The sequence below is a fragment of the Pelodiscus sinensis genome, chromosome 26 (genome assembly GCF_049634645.1).
Source record: "Pelodiscus sinensis isolate JC-2024 chromosome 26, ASM4963464v1, whole genome shotgun sequence".
Classification (NCBI taxonomy): Eukaryota; Metazoa; Chordata; order Testudines; family Trionychidae; genus Pelodiscus; species Pelodiscus sinensis.
In genome coordinates, this window is record NC_134736.1 from 193762 (window position 1) to 216961 (window position 23200).

Here is a 23200-nt window from a genome sequence, read left to right on the forward strand (position 1 = left end):
TTTTGAAGCTCTTTGCAGTGTGCCTGTGACTTAACTATCTTGAATAGTTTTTCATTTGCAAATTTTGCCACCTCACTGTTTACGACTTTTTCCTGATCAGCTATGAATATGTTGAATAAGACTGGTCCCAGAACAGACCCCAGGAGGACACTACTAGTTATCTAAGTGCACAACTACTGAGCTATGCAGTTGCCTATTTAACACCATGCAGGTGCTCAATGAAGCTGTACAGGCCAAGGACCTGTGGCAGGCAGGCAGGAATGGTTGTCCCACTCAACTAGCCAGCCCTCCAACCAGCCAGGGCTGCGGGGCTCCAGACTGAACCCTACTATTGGTAGTGCAACCTCGACCTGGCTTCTGCCACAGCCATCCGGCCCTGGTCCTGCCCTAGGGCAATCCTGGCCTCTACCCAGCCTGGCCCTGATCCTACCACGGGGTGGCCTCAGCCCCCATCTGGCTGCAGCAGCCTGGCCCCAGCCCCAATCCTGGCTATGCCCCCATCCAGCACCATTCCCCATGTGGTCACGGCAGGCCAGTCCCTTCCCCCATCCAGCCCCTCGGTGTTCCCCCACACCCAGGTGCTGCTGTGAGGACAGAGAGCTGGGGGAGGTGGGGAAGGGAAGGAGTTCCACTCTCCTTCACCCCAAACCTTTCCCGAACCTGGCCCCACCCCATTTCCTGTATCCCCAGCTGCTGGAGCCCTGAATTCCTGATTCTGAGCCCCACCCCAGAGCCCACAACCCCAGCCGGATCCCTCGCAGCCTCTCACCCCAACCCTCTGTCTCAGTCCTAACTTCCTCATCCACTCTCCCACCCCAAAGCTTGCAACCCCCAACCAGAGTCCACACAGCCTTGCACTCCAATCTTCTGCCAGGCCTGAGCCTCTTCCCACATTATGAACCCCTTTGCTCCACCGCAGCCACATGAAATTGATGCATGTCATTTCCATATTGGTGCACAAAATTAATTCCATTCAGAGGCAGAGAAAATTAAAGGGAATACTACTAGTTACCCCTCTCCACTCTGAAAACTGATCATTGATACCTATCCTTTGTTTCTTTTATTTTAACCAGTTCCCAATCCATCCTTCTTTTCCTATGATGGCTTACTTTGCCTAAGAACCTTTTGTGAGGGTTCTTTGTCAAAGACTTTTTGGAACTGTAAGTGAACTGTATCCACTGGATCCCCTTTGTCCACATGCTTGGTGACCCCCTCTAAAAAAATGCAGATAGATTCGTGAGGCATCATTTCCCTTTACAGAAACTACACTGACTCTTCCCCAGCAAGCTAGGTTCAACTGTGTGGCTGACAATATTGTTCTTTACTATAGTTGCAACCTAGAAGATGGGACAGAGTCTTGAAGGCAGGATGCCTGAGGAGAAAGAAATCTTTATGGGGAATGAGAGTGCAAAAACTCCAGTTCAGAGAGCTGAGAAAGAAGGGGACTTAACCAGTAAGATCAGATTGTGTATAATGGACAAATCATGTTACTGGCGATACTTCTCACTAGGTCATGGACACATATGCCTACAAGGCTAGTTGTTCCTTCCACTCAATGCTGTCCATAACACCTCAGTTAAGCAGAGCACTGTCAGCACATCTGCCATATAAAACTCACCTGAGGTAGTCAGTAAGTGGGTCCCTCTCACACCTTCTCTCTCTAATACCTGGGGAGCCAAAGGGCAACACCACCACCGCCAACATAGCTCTCTTGTCCAAAGTGCCAGCTTCTCAAGCTCTAATCTGTGGAGCTTTTACAATTCTGAAGCCATAAAACACTAAGAAGGTGACTTGCCTCAAGTTTCGTCTGAGTATCCTTCTCCTGAAGCACATGGATCTTCCCATCTCTAGTCAGCACGTAGAGAGACCCCCACTCTGCTAACACATCCACCACGTCATCAAAGACAGAGCTGTATGCGATGAACTTGTTACACAGATCATAGACATTCAAGATTTGCTTGTCGGAGTTCTGTGCGTCGCTCCCAGCAAACTCTGATCTGGATGCCAGAAGAAAGAGGAAGAGTTTAATGAACATGCTTCTGGATTTCTGAGTCACATTCTCAACAGTGTCACCTTAATACACTTTGAGCCAGGATACAATGCTTTGTACATCAATGTGAGTATGTCATATGTTATTAATTTATATGCTAGATAGGAGACATCCTATCTGAGTTATGAAAGGAAAGTGACAGATCCCAATCAATCTGGATGGTAGGACATGCTGCTATCCCAGGAGAAATGACAGGATCTGTAGGTGCAGATGAATTCATAGTAGTGGTTTCCAAGGCCCTAATACCAATCATATGCCACAGTAATGTCAGTAAATAGCTGGGATGACCCCTGGGGTTCAGAAATGATTAGGGGTTTGGAACAGGTCCTGTATGAAGAGAGATTAAAAAGACTTTTCATCTTAGAAATGAGGAGACTAAGGGGGAGATATGATAGAGGTCTATAAAATCATGACTGTGGAAAAAGCGAATAAGGAAAAATTATTTACTTACTCCCACAATATAACTAGGGGTCACCAAATGAAATTAATGGGCAACAGGTTTAAAATAAATAAAAGGAAGTTTTTCTTCACTCAGAGCACAGTCAACCTCTGGAACTCCTGGCCAGAAAATGTGGTGAAGGCTAGAACTTTAACAGGCTTCAAAAAAGAGCTAGATATATTCATGGAGGTTCGGGTCCATCAATGGCTATTAGCCAGGATAGGTAGGAATGGTGTCCCTAGCCTCTGTTTCTCTGGAGGTGGGTGACAGGAGAGGGATCACGTGAGGATTACCTGTTGTGTTCCTTCCCTCTGGGGCATCTGGTATTGGCCACTGTCAGCAGACAGGATACTGGGCTAGATGGACCTTTGGTCTGACCCAATATGGCTGTTCTTATGGGGTGCCCAGGACTGTGAGTCACCCTATTATCCACTCTACCTCCAGCTAGAGAGAGACTTGCTGGTGCGTAACTGGGTGCTAGATCTCCGACAGCTCCCGTCTATTAACCCCAAACCATCTCCTCTGGGCTATGCCAGCCTTCATTTTGCCTTGCTAGTTAACAACAGATATGACCCAGTACCTGAGCTCCTTTGAAGCATTGCCCTATAGTGATCAGCTCTCAGCAATAACAGATTTGCTATATTGCCAAGGCAACAGCAACCGAGGAACAACATCTCCTACAATCCCACGGCATTAAGTTATAGTGAAAACAACCATAAGTTTATCATCAAAGATTAAGATGTAGGAGATAGTAAGAATATTGGAAGCAGGATTACCTATCAAACAAAATTATAGCACCATTCCTAAAGACTGAACATAACTTAGCTTTCTGACCTTCTGTTCAAATAGGATGATCTTACTCAAAGCATTTCTGCAAAGTTTTCAACCAAACCTGGTTGAGACCCCATTTTCATGAATGTAAATCGCATTGCCCTATTACTTCCTAAGAGAAGGAATAGAGAGTGCCTTCCTTGTTCACTGTTATAGTTCAGTAAACATTTGTCGTGCATCCCCAGATAGGGTCCTTTCCCCCCCGCTGTTCTCTTTCTGTTAAAGCTCACAATCCCTCCTCTGCATTTAGCTCAGACGAAGGACTGTGAATGAGACAATACTCAACTTGTCAAAATCTCTTCGGTCTAAAATGAAACCAGTTCTTCACATCTACTGGGGTTTAATACCTTGATACAAACTATCAAACCACATTTCTCATGGATATACACATAAATCCTTACATAGCAGCAGCACCTGTATTTTACAGTGATAATGACCACCATTTAAAAACCTCATCTGATACTCTTTATGGATGTCTACTATGAAAGCAGCAGGCCTGTTAGGAGTTGCTGTTACAGACCACTGAGCCCTGTGTCACCTGGGAGCAATGGGGCTCTGGATCACAGCAGCGTTGCACAACGGAGCACCAGGAGAGCTGCAAAGACAGCACAGTGAGTACATGTAAAATGGACTCATCTACTTCCCGGAGTCTTACTTTGGAGAGGTTTTCCGGTCCTTGGAAACAATGATGAGGTATCCCCGATACCAGTGAACGATCAATTTCTGTCCCTCAAAGGCAAAGCAGGGGCCACGTTCATCTGGCTGGTACAGATACACACATTCATTTCCTGCCACAATGAACTGGAGGTCCTGGGAGGGGTCGCTGAGCGTGGAGCAGCGTAAACCGCAACCACGCGTGTCCAGCTCCAGACGAAGATAATCCTTTCCTGATAGCATATAGGACTGTGAAGGAAATATGATTTTTTTCAGATGTTACACTGAACAGCAGAGTGTAGTTACATGTAGTGGGTCAAAGTCTAATCTCTACTACAGCTTTGCCAAGTCAGTATCTTACCTGGATGTTCTCCGTGGTGACAACAAAAAGGTGGGTGATTTTGCCAGACTGGCGGAAGGCAAGCCCAGTGACTGGGTAACTGCCTTCATGTAAGATCTGGGTCTTACTATGTCGATCTCGTGTGATGTCTCCTTTTGTAAGCACAACGCTTCCATCTGCAAAACCTGTCGAAGAAAAAGGATCACTTTTTATGTCTATGGAACTTTCCAAACATTTGTAAACAGAGTTGTAGTAAGACGAGGGCTTAAAGAAAAGCTCATGTAGCACAGGCCTGGTTTGAGGCCTAGCTAACAATGGACAAACTTGGCTAATCATAGAATACTAGAACTGGAAGGGACCTCGAAAGGTCATCAAGTCTAGTCCCCTGCCCTTACAGCAGGACCAAGCACTGTCTAGATCATTCCTGCCAGGTGTCTGTCTAATCTGCTCTTAAATATCTCCAATGATGGAGATTCCAGACCCCCCCCCCCCCCCTTAGGTAATTTATTCCAGTTTTTAACCACCCTGACAGGTAGGACATTTTCCCCTAATGTCCAAACTAAACTGCCCTTGCTGCAATTTAAGCCCATTGCTTCTTGTCTTTTCCTCAGAGGCCGAGAACAATTTTTCTCCCTCCTCATTGTTAGCAGGGAACTAATATAATCTGAAATGTACTAAAATCAAAATGGAGACTGTGCTTAAAGGGATAATTCAAAATGGAGTTATGGTGCATGATGGGATTTTAAAATGGAACTCAACAGACAGAGGACTTTTGCGGCCAAAACTATCCTCTGCACACGGCACGTGACTGTGCACACCGCACCAGTTTGTCTGCAAGCAGCACTATTTCCTGCACTCAGCACTCTAGCTGCTTTCCCGCCCAGAGGTGCTTATAAGCTTGGACCCCAAGAGAGTTCATGTTCTCTTCTTCTGTTCTTCTCCTGCTGGTTCTTCATTCGGTCGGTTCGTGCAGTCTGCTGTTCTCTAAAGGACCGTGGCGAAGGCCGGGACCTGCTTGGAACAGATCACTATCTGCTGCTCACAGAGTGCTTCTGCCCACCACTGTGGTGAAAACCCAGTGTAGTGGACTCTAGCTATCTGCACCACTGAACCATCCTCCAGCCTGCTCCAATTATTGTGGTGAAGACCCTTAATTGCGGAGCCAAGAACCACTCTCCCTGCCATGCTGTCACACCATCGACAGACTAACAACAAGGACTCCTCAGAGTTTCTCCCCCGAGGCTATATCAAGCCAAAGGGTAGAAGGTCCTGAGCCTCGGCAGCAGCCAGCTATCATCTAACATCTCCTAGACAGACTGAGTATAACTTATGTTATCCGTTTTACTGTACTATCTCCTGTCATTTCAGAGGGTGACGGGTTGGTCTTACAGTGTTGTTTGTTTGTTGTGTTGTGTTATCTATTCAAGTTTATTGGTTATCTGTTGTACTCAATACATTTTTACATCTTTTAAATTTGAATTCAGAGTCTGTGTTTATTTCCATCTGAAAAATCCGCTGGTGATAGATACAGTGGGTTCCAGGCCGGATCTCCTTCTGGGAGAAAGGCATAAATCACCATCTAGTCAGCAACCCCAGTCTAAATTATTCTAAATTAGTTTACCAGTGCGCCTTTGCTGGTAACATTGTAACACCTTTTTAGATACTTGAAAACCACTATCATGTCCCCTCTCAGTCTTCTCTTTTCTAAACTAAACAAGCCAAGTTATTTCAGTCTTCCCTCATGGGTCATGTTTTTAAAGACCTTTAATTATTTTTGTTGCTCTTCTCTGGACTTTCTCCAAATCTTTCTTGAAACGCAGTGCCCAGAACTGGACACAATACTCCAACTGAGGCCTAATCAGTGCAGAGTAGAGTGGAAGAATGACTTCTCGTGTCTTGCTCACAACACACCTGTTAATGCATCCCAGAATCATGTTTGCTTTTTTTTGCAAGTATCACACTGTTGACTCATGTTTAACTTGTGGTCCACTATGCCCCCTAAATGCCTTTCAGCAGTACTTCTTCCTAGAGAATCACTTCCTATTCTGGATGTGTGAAACAGATTGTTCCTTCCTAAGTGGAGCACTTTGCATTTGTCCTTATTCAGCTTCATCCTGTTTACCTCAGACATTTCTCTAGTTTGTCCAGATCATTTTGAATTATAACCCTATCCTCCAAAGCACTTGCAACCCCTCACAGCTTAATATCGTCTGCACGCTTAATGGTACTCTCTATTCCATCATCTAAATCAATGAAGAAGATATTGAACAGAACTGGTCCCAAAACAGACCCATGTAATCCCACTTGTTATGCCCTTCCAGCACGATTGTGAACCATTAATAACTTCTCTCAGGGAACTGTTATCCAGCCAGTTATACACTCACCTTATAGTAGCCCCATATAGGTTGTAATATAAAGCAAAGGTAGGCTGTGAGAAACAGGCAGGCCCCTACTCTCAGAACTTGGCACGAACAGGACTGAGAGTGCAAAACACTAATTGGTAATAGGCCCAAGTGTAGAACAGTAATTGGTACCAATCATACATTGAAAGCACATTCCAAAAAGATGGTACCACCAGCTTGTTAAGAAAGATCTTGATACCCACACTCCCCTCAGATATCAACCCAGGTTCAGAAAAGCATCTAAACTGACAGCATGATGGACAAAGATGTTCTAATCGAAGCACAAGGTACAGGGTGCTGGGTGCTATCTAAGTATCGTCAGAGGATGGTAACCTGACAACGTCAGGAACGATGTGTAACTTGTTTGTATATAAAGTGGTGTCTTTGGGAGACAGTCTTTGTCCAGCAAGGGGTGCAGTAGGGTCTCTGATTGACTGAACTGAATCCATTGTTATGGAGAACATATGTGTAGTGATTCAACAGAGTGTACTGACAACTTTTACTATAGTTTACTTAACAATAAACCTGGATGGGCACCTTCAATCCTTATCTGATTTGTAATCTTTGGGGGCTGTCTTGGAGTCTGCTAGATTGAGTAATTGCACAAGTCAATATGGCACACATCATTGAGCACATATGCATGCAGCTTTCTGGTTATCACCACTGACTGAGCAGAATACATTTCAGGACACCGCGACAGTAAATCCTCACTTCTATATTGGTGGCCCTACTACAGAAGTCACACCATAATTGCTATTACAAGCAGGTCAGCTACAGTTAGAACCTTTTTGCCTCTAAAGGCGTCCATTACTCTGCTGTTTAACCATTTGAGCCCACGTATTACGTTGTCTGATTTGGTTTTCTATTATGGTGTTTTTAAATAGTACCCTTGCTGCGTACAGGCATTTCACCCTTCTGACAGTCCCTTCTCATTTCCGTGTAGCAAGGGTCCTCATTTTTGTGTAGCTCTCTTTTTAGGGTTAAATGTTACCATAGTGGCAATTTTAGTATTATGCCCATTACTAGGACGTTAACTGTGACCAAACAAGTTAGCTACAATTACTTCTTGGGCCAGATTCTGTACTTTGCTTAAGACTAAATCAAGAAATGTCACACCCCCTTATGGATTCTAATAATGTAAAGATTTAACTAGTTACATGGTAAACATTCACCTTACCAACATGCTCTACCTGGGTAAATAGTTAACCAGAAGGCTGGTCCAACCACAGCAAGACCCAACCCCTGGTGAGGCAGGCATGGGCCAGACAAAGCAGTCCCCATGTCTGTGGTGGGCCCTTAAACACCATTAATTTTAAAAAAAGTTGTAATATAGTTAAAGAGAGTATGTACCTAACTTGTAAACATCAATAAAACATTAACTCTCTGCACATAAATTACTGCAAAACTCAAAATTTGCCAAACTTTAGTCAGCAATTATTGGTCTTCTCAAGTAGCATCAGGTACACTCTCTTTAGGAAGAAAATCATGGTTGTGAAAATGTCAAACTAATCTATCCTGCCGTCAGTAGGACCAACCCATTTTCACTCCATTATAGTATCTTTTGTTTCTCTGGCACCTTCAGGTGGTGTTTGTTTTTCACTTACCAATAGCCATGAAGTTAAGATTCTCATGGACAGTTAGACAGGACACAACTGTGGGTTTGTTACCCGGTATTGCAGGGAAAATCCTTGTGCAAAGAGGATTCCCACCATCTCGTTTCTCTAAGTTCCAGACTTTAACCTGGAAACAAAAGAGAAAGAACATGAACAGAACTTGGTCTTCAGGTATATTGGGGCCAAAACCTAGTCCCTTTTAAGACCACAAGGCTAGAATTTAGCATACTGTTTTTAGAACAAAGACATTCCCAAACTAATCCCAATACACTGCTCTTCTTAGACAAGATGGGCTCAAGTCCTCTTCACCATTTGACTTACCAGCGGGTTAATGCCTTCTTCATCCTCACCAATAGAAGCCAATATGCTGTGCTGCTTCAGCTGGTACAGGTGAGTCACTCTCAGCTTGTAAGCCTGGAAACAGCTAAGCTGAAGGGAACGTGGCAAGAACCAAATCTGACCTTCCATATGTACATGACAGTCAAGGTACTCATAGAAAATAACAAAGCCACATATATCATAACCAAACTCTTCTTTAGCTGCTGTTAATTTTGATAACCAGCCAAATATTCTGATTTTAGCTATTGCTCCTGACACTGAGGGGATCACAGACCAACAAAACAGCCAACATTCTAATTTGTAAGTGATCAAGAGTTGGAAGATGCAGGTGTTTTCTGTATGTCAAAGGACAACTGAAAAACAAAGCAACAGCTCTTTACACACCTATTAGATATCTATTAGTTTAGGGCCCAATGCTGTGAGGGACTAAACACTTAATTCCCTTAAGAACCCCACAGGCATCTTTTGGAGCCCACCTGTACTGAAATCATAGTGTAGTTCAAGCTGAGAATGGACACCTTGTTTCTAGTACACAGATGAAATATTTGCGCCCCTATACTCTTTCTAGGGTTAATCTGCAACCTGGCTGGGCTTACGCAGCTTCTTCCCACCATTTGATGTGGACAGTGAAGCTACTCCAGCCTGGCAGGGCCCTCACACGCTGGGGATCCTCCAGCATGGCCAGAGCAGTCCCCACCTGTAGGATCCAGTTTAAGAGGTTAACTAGTTAAACATAACCAGCTAACTGATTACACAGGATTCTACATCCCTAAGTCTTTCTAGTGGTTATACCAACAGTGATTCTCAGTTACACAGCTCACATTTACAAGCATCTTCACATGCATCATGCAATAAAGAAAATGGACACCTTGTGATTTCCGGGAATACTCCCTATCTTCCAATTAACTAGGCTCTTTGTACAAAGGAGGAACGCTGTGACACGCGAGGGCCCTGTGCATCTCTCACACTTCCCATTTCATTTCTGCACGCAGCAGGTAAAGCACGGGGGGGGGGGGGGGGGGGTTGGTGCCCGTTGCGACGGGCAGTGCGGCGAGGCGAAGCGACACGCGTGGCCTTAGCTTGAGCCAGGCTCGGGAGAATCCCCCCGCCCCGGGACCAGCGCACCGGGCGGGCGTTTCCCTCAGGCCGGGTCTGGGGGCCGCGCTGCCGGCCAGCCCGCGGCGCCGCAAGGATATCCCCGAGCACCAGGCTGCCCCGGCCCGCGTCGCACACGGCGATGCCCGGCGGTAGGGCGAAGGGCTTCCCGGCCCCCTCCGGCCCGCCCGGCTCCGTCACCGGCTCCCGCTCGAAGAACACGAAGCGGCGCCACTGCAGGTAGGCGGCCATCTTGGCGGCCGGGTCGGGCTTGGCAGAGATCAGCTGACCGCTCTCCCCGAGCACGTGACTGACTGCGGTCTCGGGTCTGTCACGTGGGATGCTGCTCAATCGCGGCCCCGGCTGCTGCAAACCGTCTCGCCCTTGTGCCCTGAGAGCCAGCCACGCGGGCGAGTGTGGGAGCAGCCGGGAGTTGCACCGCCTCCACTCACATTGTAATTGCTAATTGGAGTGACCCCTACTTTCTAAAGGGCCTTCCCCGCGCTCCCTAACCCCGAAAGCAGCACGCCCCTGCTCACCAGGGCTGTTCCTGGGAGTAATGTTAAGGTGCACATAGGCTGCGTCTAGACTGGCAGCTTTTTCCGCAAAAGCGATTGCTTTTGCGGAAAAACTTGCCAGCTGTCTACACTGGCCACTTGAATTTCCGCAAGAACACTGATGATGTCATGTAAGATTGTCAGTGTTCTTGCGGAAATGCTATGCTGCTCCCGTTCGGGCAAAAGCCCTTTTCTGGAAATGCTTTTGCGCAAAAGGGCCAGTGTAGACAGCTGAAAACTGTTTTGCCAAAAAAGCCCTGATGGTGAAAATGGGGCTTTCTTGCACAAAACCGCGTCTAGATCGGCACGGACGATTTTCTGCAAAAAGTGCTTTTTGCGGAAAAGCATCCGTGCCAATCTAGACGCTCTTTTCCGCAAATGCTTTTAACGGAAAAACTTTTCAGTTAAAAGCATTTGCGGAAAATCATGCCAGTCTAGACGTAGCCTATGGGTTCAAGCCGAAGCATGGAGATACTCTGCTCTAGGGCAGGTGTATTTGGGCATGCATGTCTGCAACTTAGCTGGCTGGAGCAGGTGTATACTCAGGGCCCTAACAAATGTATAGCTGTGAAAAAGCATGGTCCTAGCCCATGACATTTAGACATCTCCCTGTAAAATCTGATCTTTGGTGCATTTTTAATCTATTTCACACGGGAGACCAGTGTTTCCCCAAAAGGAGTCACAAACATCTTTGTAGATGGTAACTGTAGGAAGGTCACTGTATTATCACCCCTATTTCTGCACTGCCTTCAAAGCTGGGTAGCCAGAGATTGGTGTCTGCTGGCCCCCTGCCCCGCTCTGAGGGCAGTACTGTTACTGATACCATGCAGAAATAAAGATGGAATGGTATTACTGCCCTTACTTTTGTGCTGCCTTCAGAGCGGGACTCTAGACCAGCAAGTGACACTACCTGGCTGCTCAGCTCTGATTGCTGCAGCACAGAAGTAAAGGTAGCAATAGTACACCATTTTTTACTTCTGCATGGTTATTGGTAGCAGGATATCAAAAGAATACAAGAGGAGCACTATTATATAATACTTATAAATGTTCACTTAGGTCATGGTTCAGACATAGTTAGTGCTTCCATGGAGCAGCATTGCTTTTCTGTGTTACTGCAAATAGTGCTTCCAAATAATCGCAGGGCAGGGCCCACCAGAGGACAGTAGAGCCAAATGTTAGAGAGAACTGCTTTAAATGCCTATACCATGGATCCCCGGGGTAGCTTGATGGATCCTGTTAAGACTACAATAATGCAGGCAAGATAACAGTAACAAAAAAGCATGTATTTCACACAAAATATTTTTTTGTTTCAACCTTAAAACCACTTGAGTTTCCCCATCTCTAGAATCTGTGATTACATGAGACAAGGACCTGTTATAAAACAACAGTTTTACTACTGGTAGTTTTTTCTTGCTTTTTTCATTTTGCATATGTTTGCATTCAAATGGATTGTTTATGGCAGACATGACCCGATACCTTTCTGGTCTTGAGATGGAGAATGAAAAGAGGCTTTTTGTTGCTAGTTGTTTTACCCGTGAAACCAGGAATTACATCGCATCTCCCCGTGGCACGTTAAATACATAGAATCAGTATTCATGAGTTAAGGGTAATCTGTTAGTCTGAATCTGCAAAAGCGACGAGGAGTCCTGTGGCACCTTATAGACTAACAAATGTATTGGAGCACCAGCTTTCGTGGGCGAAGACCCACTTCAATGCATCTGATGAAGTGGGTCTTTGCCCACGAAAGCTGGTGCTCCAATACATCTGTTAGTCTATAAAGTACCACAGGACTCCTCGTCGCTTTTGCGTATTCACGTGTTATGTCTGCATGGAGCCATGGGCATGACAGGCAAGCCACGGAGAGGAGCAACAGGCCTCTTCCTGTGAGCACAGATGCAAAAGTCTTTGGACAGGGACGATCGTTAGTTTCCTTCCGCCGCCTCAGCCGCAGCGGCCTGCAACACAAGCCCCCCAGAATGCACGCGCACCCTATCTCACCGCCCCTGGGGTTGCTATGGGAGGGGCGCGCGCCTGGGCCCGGTGGCCAATGGAGTGGGCGCGTCCCACGTGCGTCCTTCCGGCTTATCCGAACGTGGCCCAATAGGGGCTAGTCTGCTGCCCGGATTGGTTCGCGGGGCCGGCGCTGGCGGCCGCTCCAATGAGCTCGCGCCGCGTCCGGCCGGAGGTTGCGCGAGGCGAGACGCTGCCGCCGCGAATGGGACCAGGGGTAGCGGGGCTCGCGCCGGGCGTGCGGAGCCGGAGGTGAGTTCGCGGGGCGCGAGCCTGGCGCCCCTTTGCCCCCCAGGGACGCGCGGGGGAGCATGGGAGACCGGCAGCTGTGGCGGGAGCGGCGTTCGCTGCCCGGCCCCTCGCGCTGCAGCCCGGGCGGAGCGGGGGTCGCTGGGCTCTTGGGCCCGTGTGTGTCACTTCTGCCCCGTGCCGCCTTCAGCGCTCGCCTCGGCCCTGCCCAGGGGCATTGCTCCCGCCCTGTCGCACTGCCGGCCGCAGGCAGGCTGCGGGGAGCGAGGCCTTTCCGCAAGCTGGTGCGCCCAGCGCTGTGAGGAAGGGATGCACCGTTCCCGGCTGCAGTTGTGCTTCAGAGCTGCCCTAGAGCAACTGACTCGTCTGCCCGCTTCTTTGTGCCCTACGAGATGTGGGCTACTTTAGCAAGAAGGCTCGTATCTTAGAATCCTAGAGCACTAGGACTGGAAGGGACCTCGAGGGGTCAACGAGTCCAGTCCCCTGCCCTCATGGCAGGACCCAGCACTGTCTAGCCCATCCCTGATAGACATTTCTCTAACCTGCTCTAAATATCTCCAGAGATGGGGATTCCACAACCTCCCTGGGCAATTTATTCCAGCGTTTGACCACCCTGACAGTTAGGAACTTTTTCCTAATGTCCAACCTAAACCTCCCTTGCTGCAGTTTAAGCCCATTGCTTCTTGTTCTATCCTCAGAGGCCAAGATGAACAAGTTTTCTCCCTCCTTATGACACCCTTTTAGGTACCTAAAAGCCACTATCATATCCCCCCTCAATCTTCTCTTTTCTAAACTAAACAAACCCAATTCTTTCAGCCTTTCTCCACATCTTTCTTGAAATGCGGTGCCCAGAATTGGACACAAAACTCTAACTGAAGCCTAAGTAGCGCAGAGTAGAGCGGAAGAATGACTTCTTGTGTCTTGCTCACAACACACCTGTTAATGCATCCCAGAATCATGTTTGCTTTTTTTTGGCAACAGCATCACACTGTTGACTCATATTTAGCTTGTGGTCCACTCAGGGCTGGACCGAGCCATTCCGGCACCCTGGGCACACAGGTTAATTGCACCCTGAGTTGGGGGAGGAAGCATGGGCGGCCCTGCCCCTGCCCGGCATGTGGGAGAGGGCTCACAGAGCAGGCGGCAGCAGGATGCATGTACCTGGCTCAGCCCTGCCCGGCTACCGCTGCTGGCGCACAACCTGGGGCCACCCGGGGCAGGCTGAGCCTGGCCATTCAGGGCCCCTGGCCACAGGGGCAAGGGCGCTGCTGGCCTGCGCTGCTGGAATTAACGCGGCCCCTGCCCCGGGTAGCCACGGCAGGGTGGCAGCTGGGAGCTGCTGTAGCCCGCGATCTGGGAGCCGGGCGCGCGGTGCCTGTTGGCAGCTATAAGGGGTGCTGCACACCCCTTACAGCTGCCATCAGGTACCCCCCATAGGTGGGCGCCCCGGGCAGCTGCCTGGCTTAACCCATGCCTTAATCTGCCCCTGGGTCCACTATAATGCCTAGATCCCTTTCTGCCGTACTCTTTCCTAGACAGTCGCTTCCCATTCTGTATGTGTGAAACTGATGGTTCCTTCCTAAGTGGAGCACTTTGCATTTGTCTCTATTAAACTTCATCCTGTTTACCTCAGACCATTTCTCCAATTTGTTCAGATGATTTTGAATTATGACCTCCTCCTCCGAACCAGTCGCAACACTTCCCAGTCTAACAATCTTATTAAACTATTGTGAAACTTAATGTTCTAGACAGTTTTTAAAACTAACTTTATTCTAAAAATGGATTATATTTATAAATCAGGGATGGATGTAAACTACAACTCTGGGTTGAAACTCTCTGAATGTTGGTTGTGAGTAGAGCCAGATCAGAACTTTATATCTCAGATTATCCTTATTGTGAATATTTAATTTGTGACTTTTATTTATTAGTTGTTGGCATAAAGGAGAGAAGTTCCTCCACATGCTGAGAATTTCACAGCCAGATTGGATAATTAATCTTTGCTGTTTATTTTCAGCAAGGTATTAGCTGTGACAATGTCCAGGATGACACAAGTGCCCTTGTGGTCTCTGACCTTCCTCCTACTGGCCTGTCTGCCATCAGAAACAGGTGTGTGCATGGTGGTGTAGTGTTGTGGTGTTTTGTTTTTTTGTTTTTCTTGGCTTTTTACTATCTGATAAGTGTTTGAGGGAAGTTATAAGCAAAACCTGCACATTGGGATCTACCTATTCTGGGAACTGCCAGTGGGATATGCCTGCAAGATTATAGCCTGAAGTCCAGCCTGAAAATTATAACCATCCAGATGTTGCTTGGGCACCTTTGTGAAATTATTTGGTATATTTTGGCTTAAATGTCACCTAATAAATACATATGCCCATTGTAAAAAAGCAGTTAGTATGATTGGTTCCTTATTTGCATGGATCACTCTCTTCTCACCATTAAAGGAGATCTCTGCTGGGTTGTGGGGAGAGATACATCAGTGGCTAGTGCAGGGAGAGAGCGTGTGAATAAAGGATTTCTGTCTCCAGGGCTCTCATTCTAAAAAACCTAACACCAGCATTAAATTCATAGTATTGTTTCAGTCTTTTGGTGTAAGAGAAAGAAGCATATAAAATAAGCTATTGAACTGAAGTTTGCCATTGAATTTTATCCCCCAGTTCTGAGTAAACAAAATATAGAGGTGCAAAATCAAGAGACACAGTTGACAGGCCTCAAGGTCATTGTGACATGTTGGTCCTAAAATGAATTGGAAATTAATAGCTTAGCACTGATGAAGTCCAAGGAGCCATGGAACTACCCATAGTTCAGAATGTTTGCAGTGGTGTTCTAGCTATGTTGATCTCAGGATATCAGAGACGAGATGGGTGAAGTAGTGTCTTTTATTGAACCAACTTCTGAAGAATAGCTCTATGCAGCTCAAAAACTTGTCTCTTTCATCAACGGAAGTTTGTCCAATAAAGTATATTACCTCGCTTCTCTCCTCCCTTTTGTCTCTTTCCTCACCTTGTTTGGATAGAGTCCTTAAGGGTGGTTTCACTCTTTTCTACACCCCTTGCCAATATGCCAAGAGGACTTGCTAACAGATGTATTTCATGGGAAAGTATATCTCACATCTATTGCTTTTGCATTGCAGACTCTCTGGCTGTGATGTCAGTGGACCTGGGCAGTGAGTCAATGAAGATAGCAATTGTTAAACCTGGGGTACCCATGGAGATCGTTTTAAACAAGTAAACTATAATTCTTCTTCTTGGTCTGGCATGTTTCCATGTCAGCAAGCCTGTGAGGATATACAGGCTCTGATAGAAACTCTTTATCTCTGCATCTTCTGTAAAGGCTTTCTATGCTCTTGGCTTTTGGGGCTTGAAACAGTCTTTTGCTGGAAGGAAACTTCCCAAGGGAATGGAGGAGCCTAAGATGTCAATATTTGCAGGACTTAATCATTGATTTAGAATAAGTTTCTGGCCCTTATGATTACGATAATCTTCCAGTTGTGACCCAAGTTTAAGCAGATGCATTATCATCTTCCTACATCTACATACTATTCCTACATACTATCCCAGTGCCTTTATTACCCAGATTTGCCAAATTGCCCTAAGTTATGCTAAAACTGGTTGCACTGTAACTGTTCCGAAATGTGTGGGCAGAAGTGCAACTGAAAATCACCTGTTCCACTCTGTTAGTGGCACTGGCTTGGATGATGGGGAGGGGTAAAAAAGCAGAGAAACTCCATCTTGTAACAGTCAACAGTCTAAAAAGGAAGATGAGTGGAACTCTGCTTTGCCCCCCAAAATTCAGGTACCTGTTGATGGAAAGAGGGAGCTTTTTTGCTTCCATAGCAGAAAGTGAGAGACTAAAAGAGTATCCAGCATTAGAGAGGGTTCAGAGAAAAGCCAAGAGAATGACCAAAGAGTTAGAAAATGTGTCTTTGAGCACTTTGAGTCTATCACTAAATCTATTTAGCATAACAAAGAGAAGGTTCTGGGATGATTTAATTACAGTCTAGAAGTACCTCATGTAAAACAAATATTTGATAATGCATTCATTAATTTGGTATAACAATCTAATGGCTAGAAATAGAATTTGGACAAACTGAGATTGAAATAAGGTATACCGTATATTCCGGCGTACAAGACGACCTCTGATGTTAAAAAACATCCCCCCAAAATCGGGGGTCGTCTTGTACGCCGGATGCACCGCCGCTGGAGCCCCTCCGCGGCTTTGAAAGCCTCGGGGGAAGCCGGCGGGGGGGCATCCCAGGCGCGCATGGGCTGCCCCCCCCCCCGAGCCCCTCCGCGGCTTTGAAAGCCTCGGGGGAAGCCGGCGGCGGGGCATCCCAGGCGCGCATGGGCTGCCCCCCCGCCGGAGCCCCTCCGCGGCTTTGAAAGCCTCGGGGGAAGCCGGCGGCGGGGCATCCCAGGCGCGCATGGGTTGCCCCCCCGCCGGAGCCCCTCCGCGGCTTTGAAAGCCTCGGGGGAAGCCGGCGGCGGGGCATCCCAGGCGCGCATGGGCTGCCCCCCCGCCGGAGCCCCTCCGCGCGGAGGGGCTCCGGCGGGGGGGCAGCCCATGCGCGCCTGGGATGCCCCGCCGCCGGCTTCCCCCGAGGCTTTCAAAGCCGCGGAGGGGCTCCGGCGGGGGGGCAGCCCATGCGCGCCTGGGATGCCCCGCCGCCGGCTTCCCCCGAGGCTTTCAAAGCCGCGGAGGGGCTCCGGCGGGGGGGCAGCCCATGCGCGCCTGGGATGCCCCGCCGCCGGCTTCCCCCGAGGCTTTCAAAGCCGCGGAGGGGCTCCGGCGGGGGGGCAGCCCATGCGCGCCTGGGATGCCCCCCCGCCGGCTTCCCCCGAGGCTTTCAAAGCCTCGGAGGGGCTCCGGCGGGGGGGGGGGGGCAGCCCAGGCGCTCCTGGCGGCTTTGCTCCCGGTGCCTCTGGTCTGCTGGGGACCATCTCCAGCAGACCAGGGACACCGGGAGCAAAGGAGGCGGAGGGGCGCTGGGGTATAAGATGAAACCCTATCTTTTAATTAAAAAGATAGGGGGTCGTCTTATACACCCAGTCGCCCTATACGCCGGAAAATACGGTACTTTAACAGTGATTTGTAATTAACCATTGGAACAATTTACCAAGGGTCATGGTGGGTTCTTTGTTGCTGCCAATTTTAAAATCAAGTAGACTGTTTTTTAAAATATCTGCTGTCATTGAAACGTGAATTATCTTCATGAAATTACCAGTCAGACTAGATGGTCACAATAATCCCTTCTGGCCTTGGAATCTATGAATTTGCTGGCAAAGGCCTGATAGGAAAGTTGGCTCCCCCCCCCCCCCCGGTGAGGTTGCAGAGAATTGCCTTTGAACCTTGCTTGTTGGCAAGGGCTATTCTTTCATTTGCCTCAAGCTAGGAGTATTAGGGGACAGGGAGAGCTGCAGACGGTAATAGGCCATGGAGGTACTGAGAAATCAAAAGCACACTAAGGTTACCTTAGAGTGGCCTCCAGCTCTGAGCCATTTGTTAGAAATTCAAGAAAGTGCTTCCTCTGGAATTCTAATGTTTTGGTTACCTTCTCCCAAGCTTCCCAGCAGTATGGAAGCAGGCCTATGTCATAGAGGTCTTTAAATAGACATATAGAGCCATTGGAGGTGGCAGTGCACTGAACTGTGCTGCGTCTCGTTCTTGGAGAATGATCAATTGGCCGAACTGCCCTGGAGGGAGATGCTGCTATTGAAACACTTCAGAGTAATCAGTGATGAGCTATCTCAAGCATGTAGCCTCAGTATCTGTTGGCATCTGAGTATCCTCCTTGAGTTTCTGGATTAAACATTCTCAGACCTGTTAGAGTTGGTTGTTGGCAATGAGTGTCACTCTGTATCACTTCTTTATCCTTTTTTCTTCCTTAGAGAATCACGGAGGAAAACACCAGTGGCTGTGTCCCTGAAAGAAAATGAGCGTCTGTTTGGCGATAGTGCAGTGGGAATGGTAAGATACCAAATCAACTATATGCAGGTAGAATTTGTTATACACATACCCATGTACAAAACCCAGACTCCAATATATATTCTGTTCACTAGTCCCTTGTGCATGGGTATCTGAGTACTCAGGTTAAGAGATTTTACTATCCCACCGCCACCTTGTACTAGTTCTCCTATGGAAACCCTAGTTCCACGTGGCTTCATTTCTGCTTTTTACCAGCCTGTCAGCCTTTTTCCCATAGCAGATATCTTTTACAAATATACATATGTAATGCAGGACTGGTTGTGGAACGTGGCAGGGGGCAGCAACTTTTGTGAAAGTGGTCTGAAAGTCAAGACTGATTTTTCTCATTTTGAGTGACTCTCTCTCTCCCTTTCTGCAGTCCATAAAAAAACCGAAGATAGCACTCCAGTATTTTCAGGACCTGTTGGGTAAACACATGGATAACCCCCAGGTGGCATTATATCGTTGGAGATTTCCACAACATGAGTTGGTAAAGGATGAAAGAAGACAGACGGTTATCTTCAAACTGTCCCAGTGAGTGTTCAGTTTTCTCCTGACACCTTCACTGCAGGGTTGTTGGCAACAAAATGTGCTGGGAAATATCTCTTCTAGAATGTCAGATGCTGACTCTCATTGCTAGGGAGAGGAAATACTGGTTTTAATTTTCTCCATAGCATGGGCAAGCAAGGAAAGTTTGTTGTATGTATCATGCTAGGAGATTTCTCCAGACAGTGACAGTTGGAGGTATAAAATCTCTCTGGAAAGGAATGGAGACCTCCAAGGCCCAATTATTGGATTTGTCACTTCTTGTTTGAGGGTTCAAATTCCACCCAAGTCAGTATTGAAAACAGTGATAACTCTTTGGGCCCTGTGTGAAGTGAGCTTGGGAGGAGAGAGATGTCATTTTAGTTCCCAGTCAGCGGCGGCCCACATTTGCCAGAGACATTTGAAAATAAGTTTCCCTCACAACCCGCGCCTCCTCCCAAGGCATCAGTCCAGCTGAAGTGTAAAGCATTTTGGCAGATGATAGATTGGGAAAGAGAGAAGCTGTCCCTGCCGCTACCTGTGCTGTGCTTGTTCTCTGGCTATATAAAGTACTTTAGGTTTCAGGACCCTCAATCCAGGAGGAGGCAGGCTAATGCAGGATTCTCTACTTCTGAAAGGCCTTTTTCTGGTCCCCTGTCCACTTGTGCACCTTTGCAGTTTTTCGGAATTACTTCCCCCAATTCTTTGACTCATTCGTGGCGCAGGGATGCTGTCCAAGGATCCCTTGTTTTGAATGTGTGACTTCTACTCGCTCCCCGTTTGTGGGGGTTTTTTTTAAGTTTTTTGGTTGTTGTTTCCTTCTTTCTTTTCTTTCTCTCTTCTCACTCCCCATGTCACTGGTTGATATCTGGTTTTTGTGGCATCACCCCACCACTTGAGTGTGCGTCTCTACTTTCCTCAATCCCAACTGTCAGCTTGGCTGACTTACAACCTTCTGGAATAATGTTATTCCTGCTTTGTCGACCCAGCTGGTGTCTGTTTCCCATCTGGTCACTGCTGGACTTCTCATCGATGACTTTTTTTTACCATTTGGTGTGTTTAAATGTGGAGCTTTGGCCACATTGTTCTTGTTAGGGTGGGGCAAATACTCTCACCTCCAAGAGCTTTGCTGCCAGCTTCATTGCTTTGTTACTCTCTGGGGGAAAACATTTCCATTTTTACCCTGGATCCAATAATTTCTTAGACATATCTGATTTGAGGCTGTCATGTTGGTGCTTCATTTCTTATTGCCCAATGCTTTGAGATTTGTTAGAGAAGTTTGGGTTTGACAATTGATAAAACTTTTGGTGTCTGTCTGATGGAGGGTTTTACATCCTTGTCTTGTGTTACAGTGAAATGCAGTATTCTCCAGAAGAGATACTGGGCATGGTCCTGAACTATTCACGTGCTCTGGCTGAGGACTTCGCAGGTTGGGATGATCATTGTTGTTTTTACAATATCCATACATGGTTCCATTTATTTTGTTTAATGTCATGGGATGTGGAATTTGCAGGGAAACTGGAGGGGATGGGGACTGGAAGGTCTCAGACAGGTTATCTTGGGAAATCAGAAACAGGATGTTGAATCATTTAACCTTTAAATGGTCATCAGTTTGTCAAGCTTTGGCTAATAAAGAGTTTCTAGCTGATGGCAGTTTGGTGATGTCTTAGTCCAGTCTCTTAAGGGCCAGTACTATATTTAAAAAAAATTTTTTTGCACTAACTAGCCTTCATACTGGCAATGTCTAAAGAGAATAAATATAGAGACTAATGTGCCAGGATTTCACTAATTGCTGAAATCTGAACATGATCTTTTAATAGCAGATACTCTGGGAGTGTGACCATCTCATATGACACTGAAAAGCTTGGTGGGTTTGAGGTGGAAACGCTGAAACAAATTAATCACTGGTACTACTCCATTAATGACTTATTCCAGTTTCACCTGTGCTGAAATAGGTTGACTCTGCTGTGTTGACTTCTCTGTTACAGTCTCCATAGTCACTTGTATGTTGTTAGCCCTATTATGGAAGAGATTTTGTACAGGGCGCTCCCATGGAAAACCTGTTTTTTCCCATGCTTTGCAGAACAACCTGTCAAGGATGCAGTGATCACCGTCCCTGTATATTTCAATCAGGCAGAGAGGAGGGCAGTTCTGCATGCAGCTCAGATGGCAGACCTGAAGGTCCTGCAGCTGATCAATGACAACACTGCTGTGGCTCTGAACTATGGCGTCTTCAGGAGGAAGGACATCAATGCCACAGCACAGGTACGTGCAGCTGGTGCAGAAGTGGAGGAGCTACTGAATTCCACTTGAGTGAGTGGGAGACTTAAAGTGATGAACTGTGAAGATGTGCTCCTGCTGTTGGCTGTATCTGGTGATTCCTGTTATAGACCTGTGTAAATATTGGACAGAGGCCATATGTATAACCAGGGCTCGCCAAGTGGCAGCAAGCCCCGCTTGCCAGCTGTGCGGTTCTGCGCTCTGCACCAGCTCTTCCAGGTTGTAATCTACTCGCCACAGACAAGTAGATTACATTATAAATTTAAATTAATGGAGATTGCCTATCTCCTAGAACTGGAAGGGACCTTGAAAGGTCATCGAGTCCAGTCCCCTGCTTACACAGCAGGACCAAGTACCACCCCTGATTAATTTTTGCCCCAAATGGTCTCCACAAGGATTGAACTCGCAACCCTGGGTTTAGCAGGCCAATTCTCAAACCACTGAGCTATCCCTCCTCCCAAGTATTTGTTGAGCCCTGTGTATAATGCAGCAAATACATTCCTAACTGTTGTACTTTCTGATAGATATGGAAGCAAAGAGGCAGTTTGTAGTGCAGAGTGTGGAGGCTGGGAGTTGAGACTTCTGGATTTTAGTACTCTTTGTCACACTCTTGACCTTTTTCTGATAGATATGGAAGCAAAGAGGCAGTTTGTAGTGCAGAGTGTGGAGGCTGGGAGTTGAGACTTCTGGATTTTAGTACTCTTTGTCACACTCTTGACCTTTTTTGCCCCATTTATAAATGGAGAGAATGATACCAACCTATCTCCCTGGGAACCAGAAGCGGTTTGTAAAATATTTGAAGTTCCTCTGATTGAAGGGACTCTTGAAGAGCAAAACATCCATTCTATCTTCTACTTTATAAAACAGAAATATGGGAGAAATAAGGATGCACTTGGTAAGTGGGTTGTCACAAGTTCCAGTCCACATAGCTATTGCTGAAAGTCTAATTTGTGTAACTGTGCTTCACTGTCTGTGAGTGAATGATCAGTGTCTGCCCTCATACCAAGCTCTATGATTTCCCCCGTTTCTTTTCTCCTTCCCATTCAGGGAGGAAACATTCTGGTATCTTATTTGGCCTTTTCTGACTTCTTCTTTACAGAATATCATGTTTTATGACATGGGAGCAGGAAGCACCGTGTGCACAATAGTGACTTACCAGACAGTGAAAACAAAGGATTCAGGAACCCAACCTCAGCTGCAGATTCGGGGGGTTGGGTAAGAGATTTTCTTAAACAAAAATATTTGATTTGCTTGTTCTTCTGAACACAGAATGGGATGCGTTTCAGAACTAGTCTTAAACATGAGTATTCTGAAAAAAACTGGAGTGGGGGCTGGGTGCCTTAGGTGGGAGGATCTAGTCTATAAATAACTTGGATGAATTCACTTTGTGCAGAAAGTAGTTGGAATGTGGACACGTTACCAGACTTATAAGTATAGCTCATGGTGACCTTTGTATATAGGGTACCAATGTTTTCTATTATAAAAGATTCTTGTGACCTTTTTTTGAGAAACTGTCACGCTTCTGTTGTTTGGGGCAGGTCTTTGAAATTTGACATGGACAAACCGTAGTGCTAGCACTATACCTCTACTTTATTCCATGGAACTCCATTCAGTTTAGTTGAGTTAGGCCAAGTCTACACTGATGGAAATAATCAATGCAAGATACGCAACTCCAACTACATGAATTGTGTAGCTGGAGTCAAGGTTGTTAGGGATGTTGAAATACATTTATTTGTGTAAACGTGTAACCAGCTGAATTTATTTCCGGGGGGCAGGCGGGAGCCGGTGCGCATGTGGAGCTGGCTTTTGAGCTTTTCTATTTCCTCAGTATGATTTAATTTGCACTTTTTGTACC

General features: G+C 46.8%; 2 protein-coding genes across 2 annotated transcripts in view; one reads left to right on the forward strand and one right to left on the reverse strand.

Moving 5' to 3' along the window:
- The window catches only part of VPS11 (VPS11 core subunit of CORVET and HOPS complexes), a 28273-nt gene extending 18213 nt beyond the window's left edge, over window positions 1-10060 (reverse strand). Inside the window, exons 1-6 of the mRNA XM_075909393.1 lie at window positions 9861-10060; window positions 8651-8795; window positions 8321-8456; window positions 4336-4499; window positions 3976-4223; window positions 1796-1997 (exon numbers count right to left, since the gene is read on the reverse strand). Of these exons, the coding sequence (XP_075765508.1) occupies window positions 1796-1997; window positions 3976-4223; window positions 4336-4499; window positions 8321-8456; window positions 8651-8795; window positions 9861-10015 (1050 nt within the window). The 5' untranslated portion in view covers window positions 10016-10060. The remainder of the gene's footprint in view (window positions 1-1795; window positions 1998-3975; window positions 4224-4335; window positions 4500-8320; window positions 8457-8650; window positions 8796-9860) is intronic.
- A 2366-nt stretch (window positions 10061-12426) lies between these two features.
- The window catches only part of HYOU1 (hypoxia up-regulated 1), a 32566-nt gene continuing 21792 nt past the window's right edge, over window positions 12427-23200 (forward strand). The window contains exons 1-8 of the mRNA XM_075909683.1: window positions 12427-12582; window positions 14594-14685; window positions 15710-15803; window positions 18465-18543; window positions 18920-19074; window positions 20418-20494; window positions 21149-21330; window positions 22445-22560. Of these exons, the coding sequence (XP_075765798.1) occupies window positions 12479-12582; window positions 14594-14685; window positions 15710-15803; window positions 18465-18543; window positions 18920-19074; window positions 20418-20494; window positions 21149-21330; window positions 22445-22560 (899 nt within the window). The 5' untranslated portion in view covers window positions 12427-12478. The remainder of the gene's footprint in view (window positions 12583-14593; window positions 14686-15709; window positions 15804-18464; window positions 18544-18919; window positions 19075-20417; window positions 20495-21148; window positions 21331-22444; window positions 22561-23200) is intronic.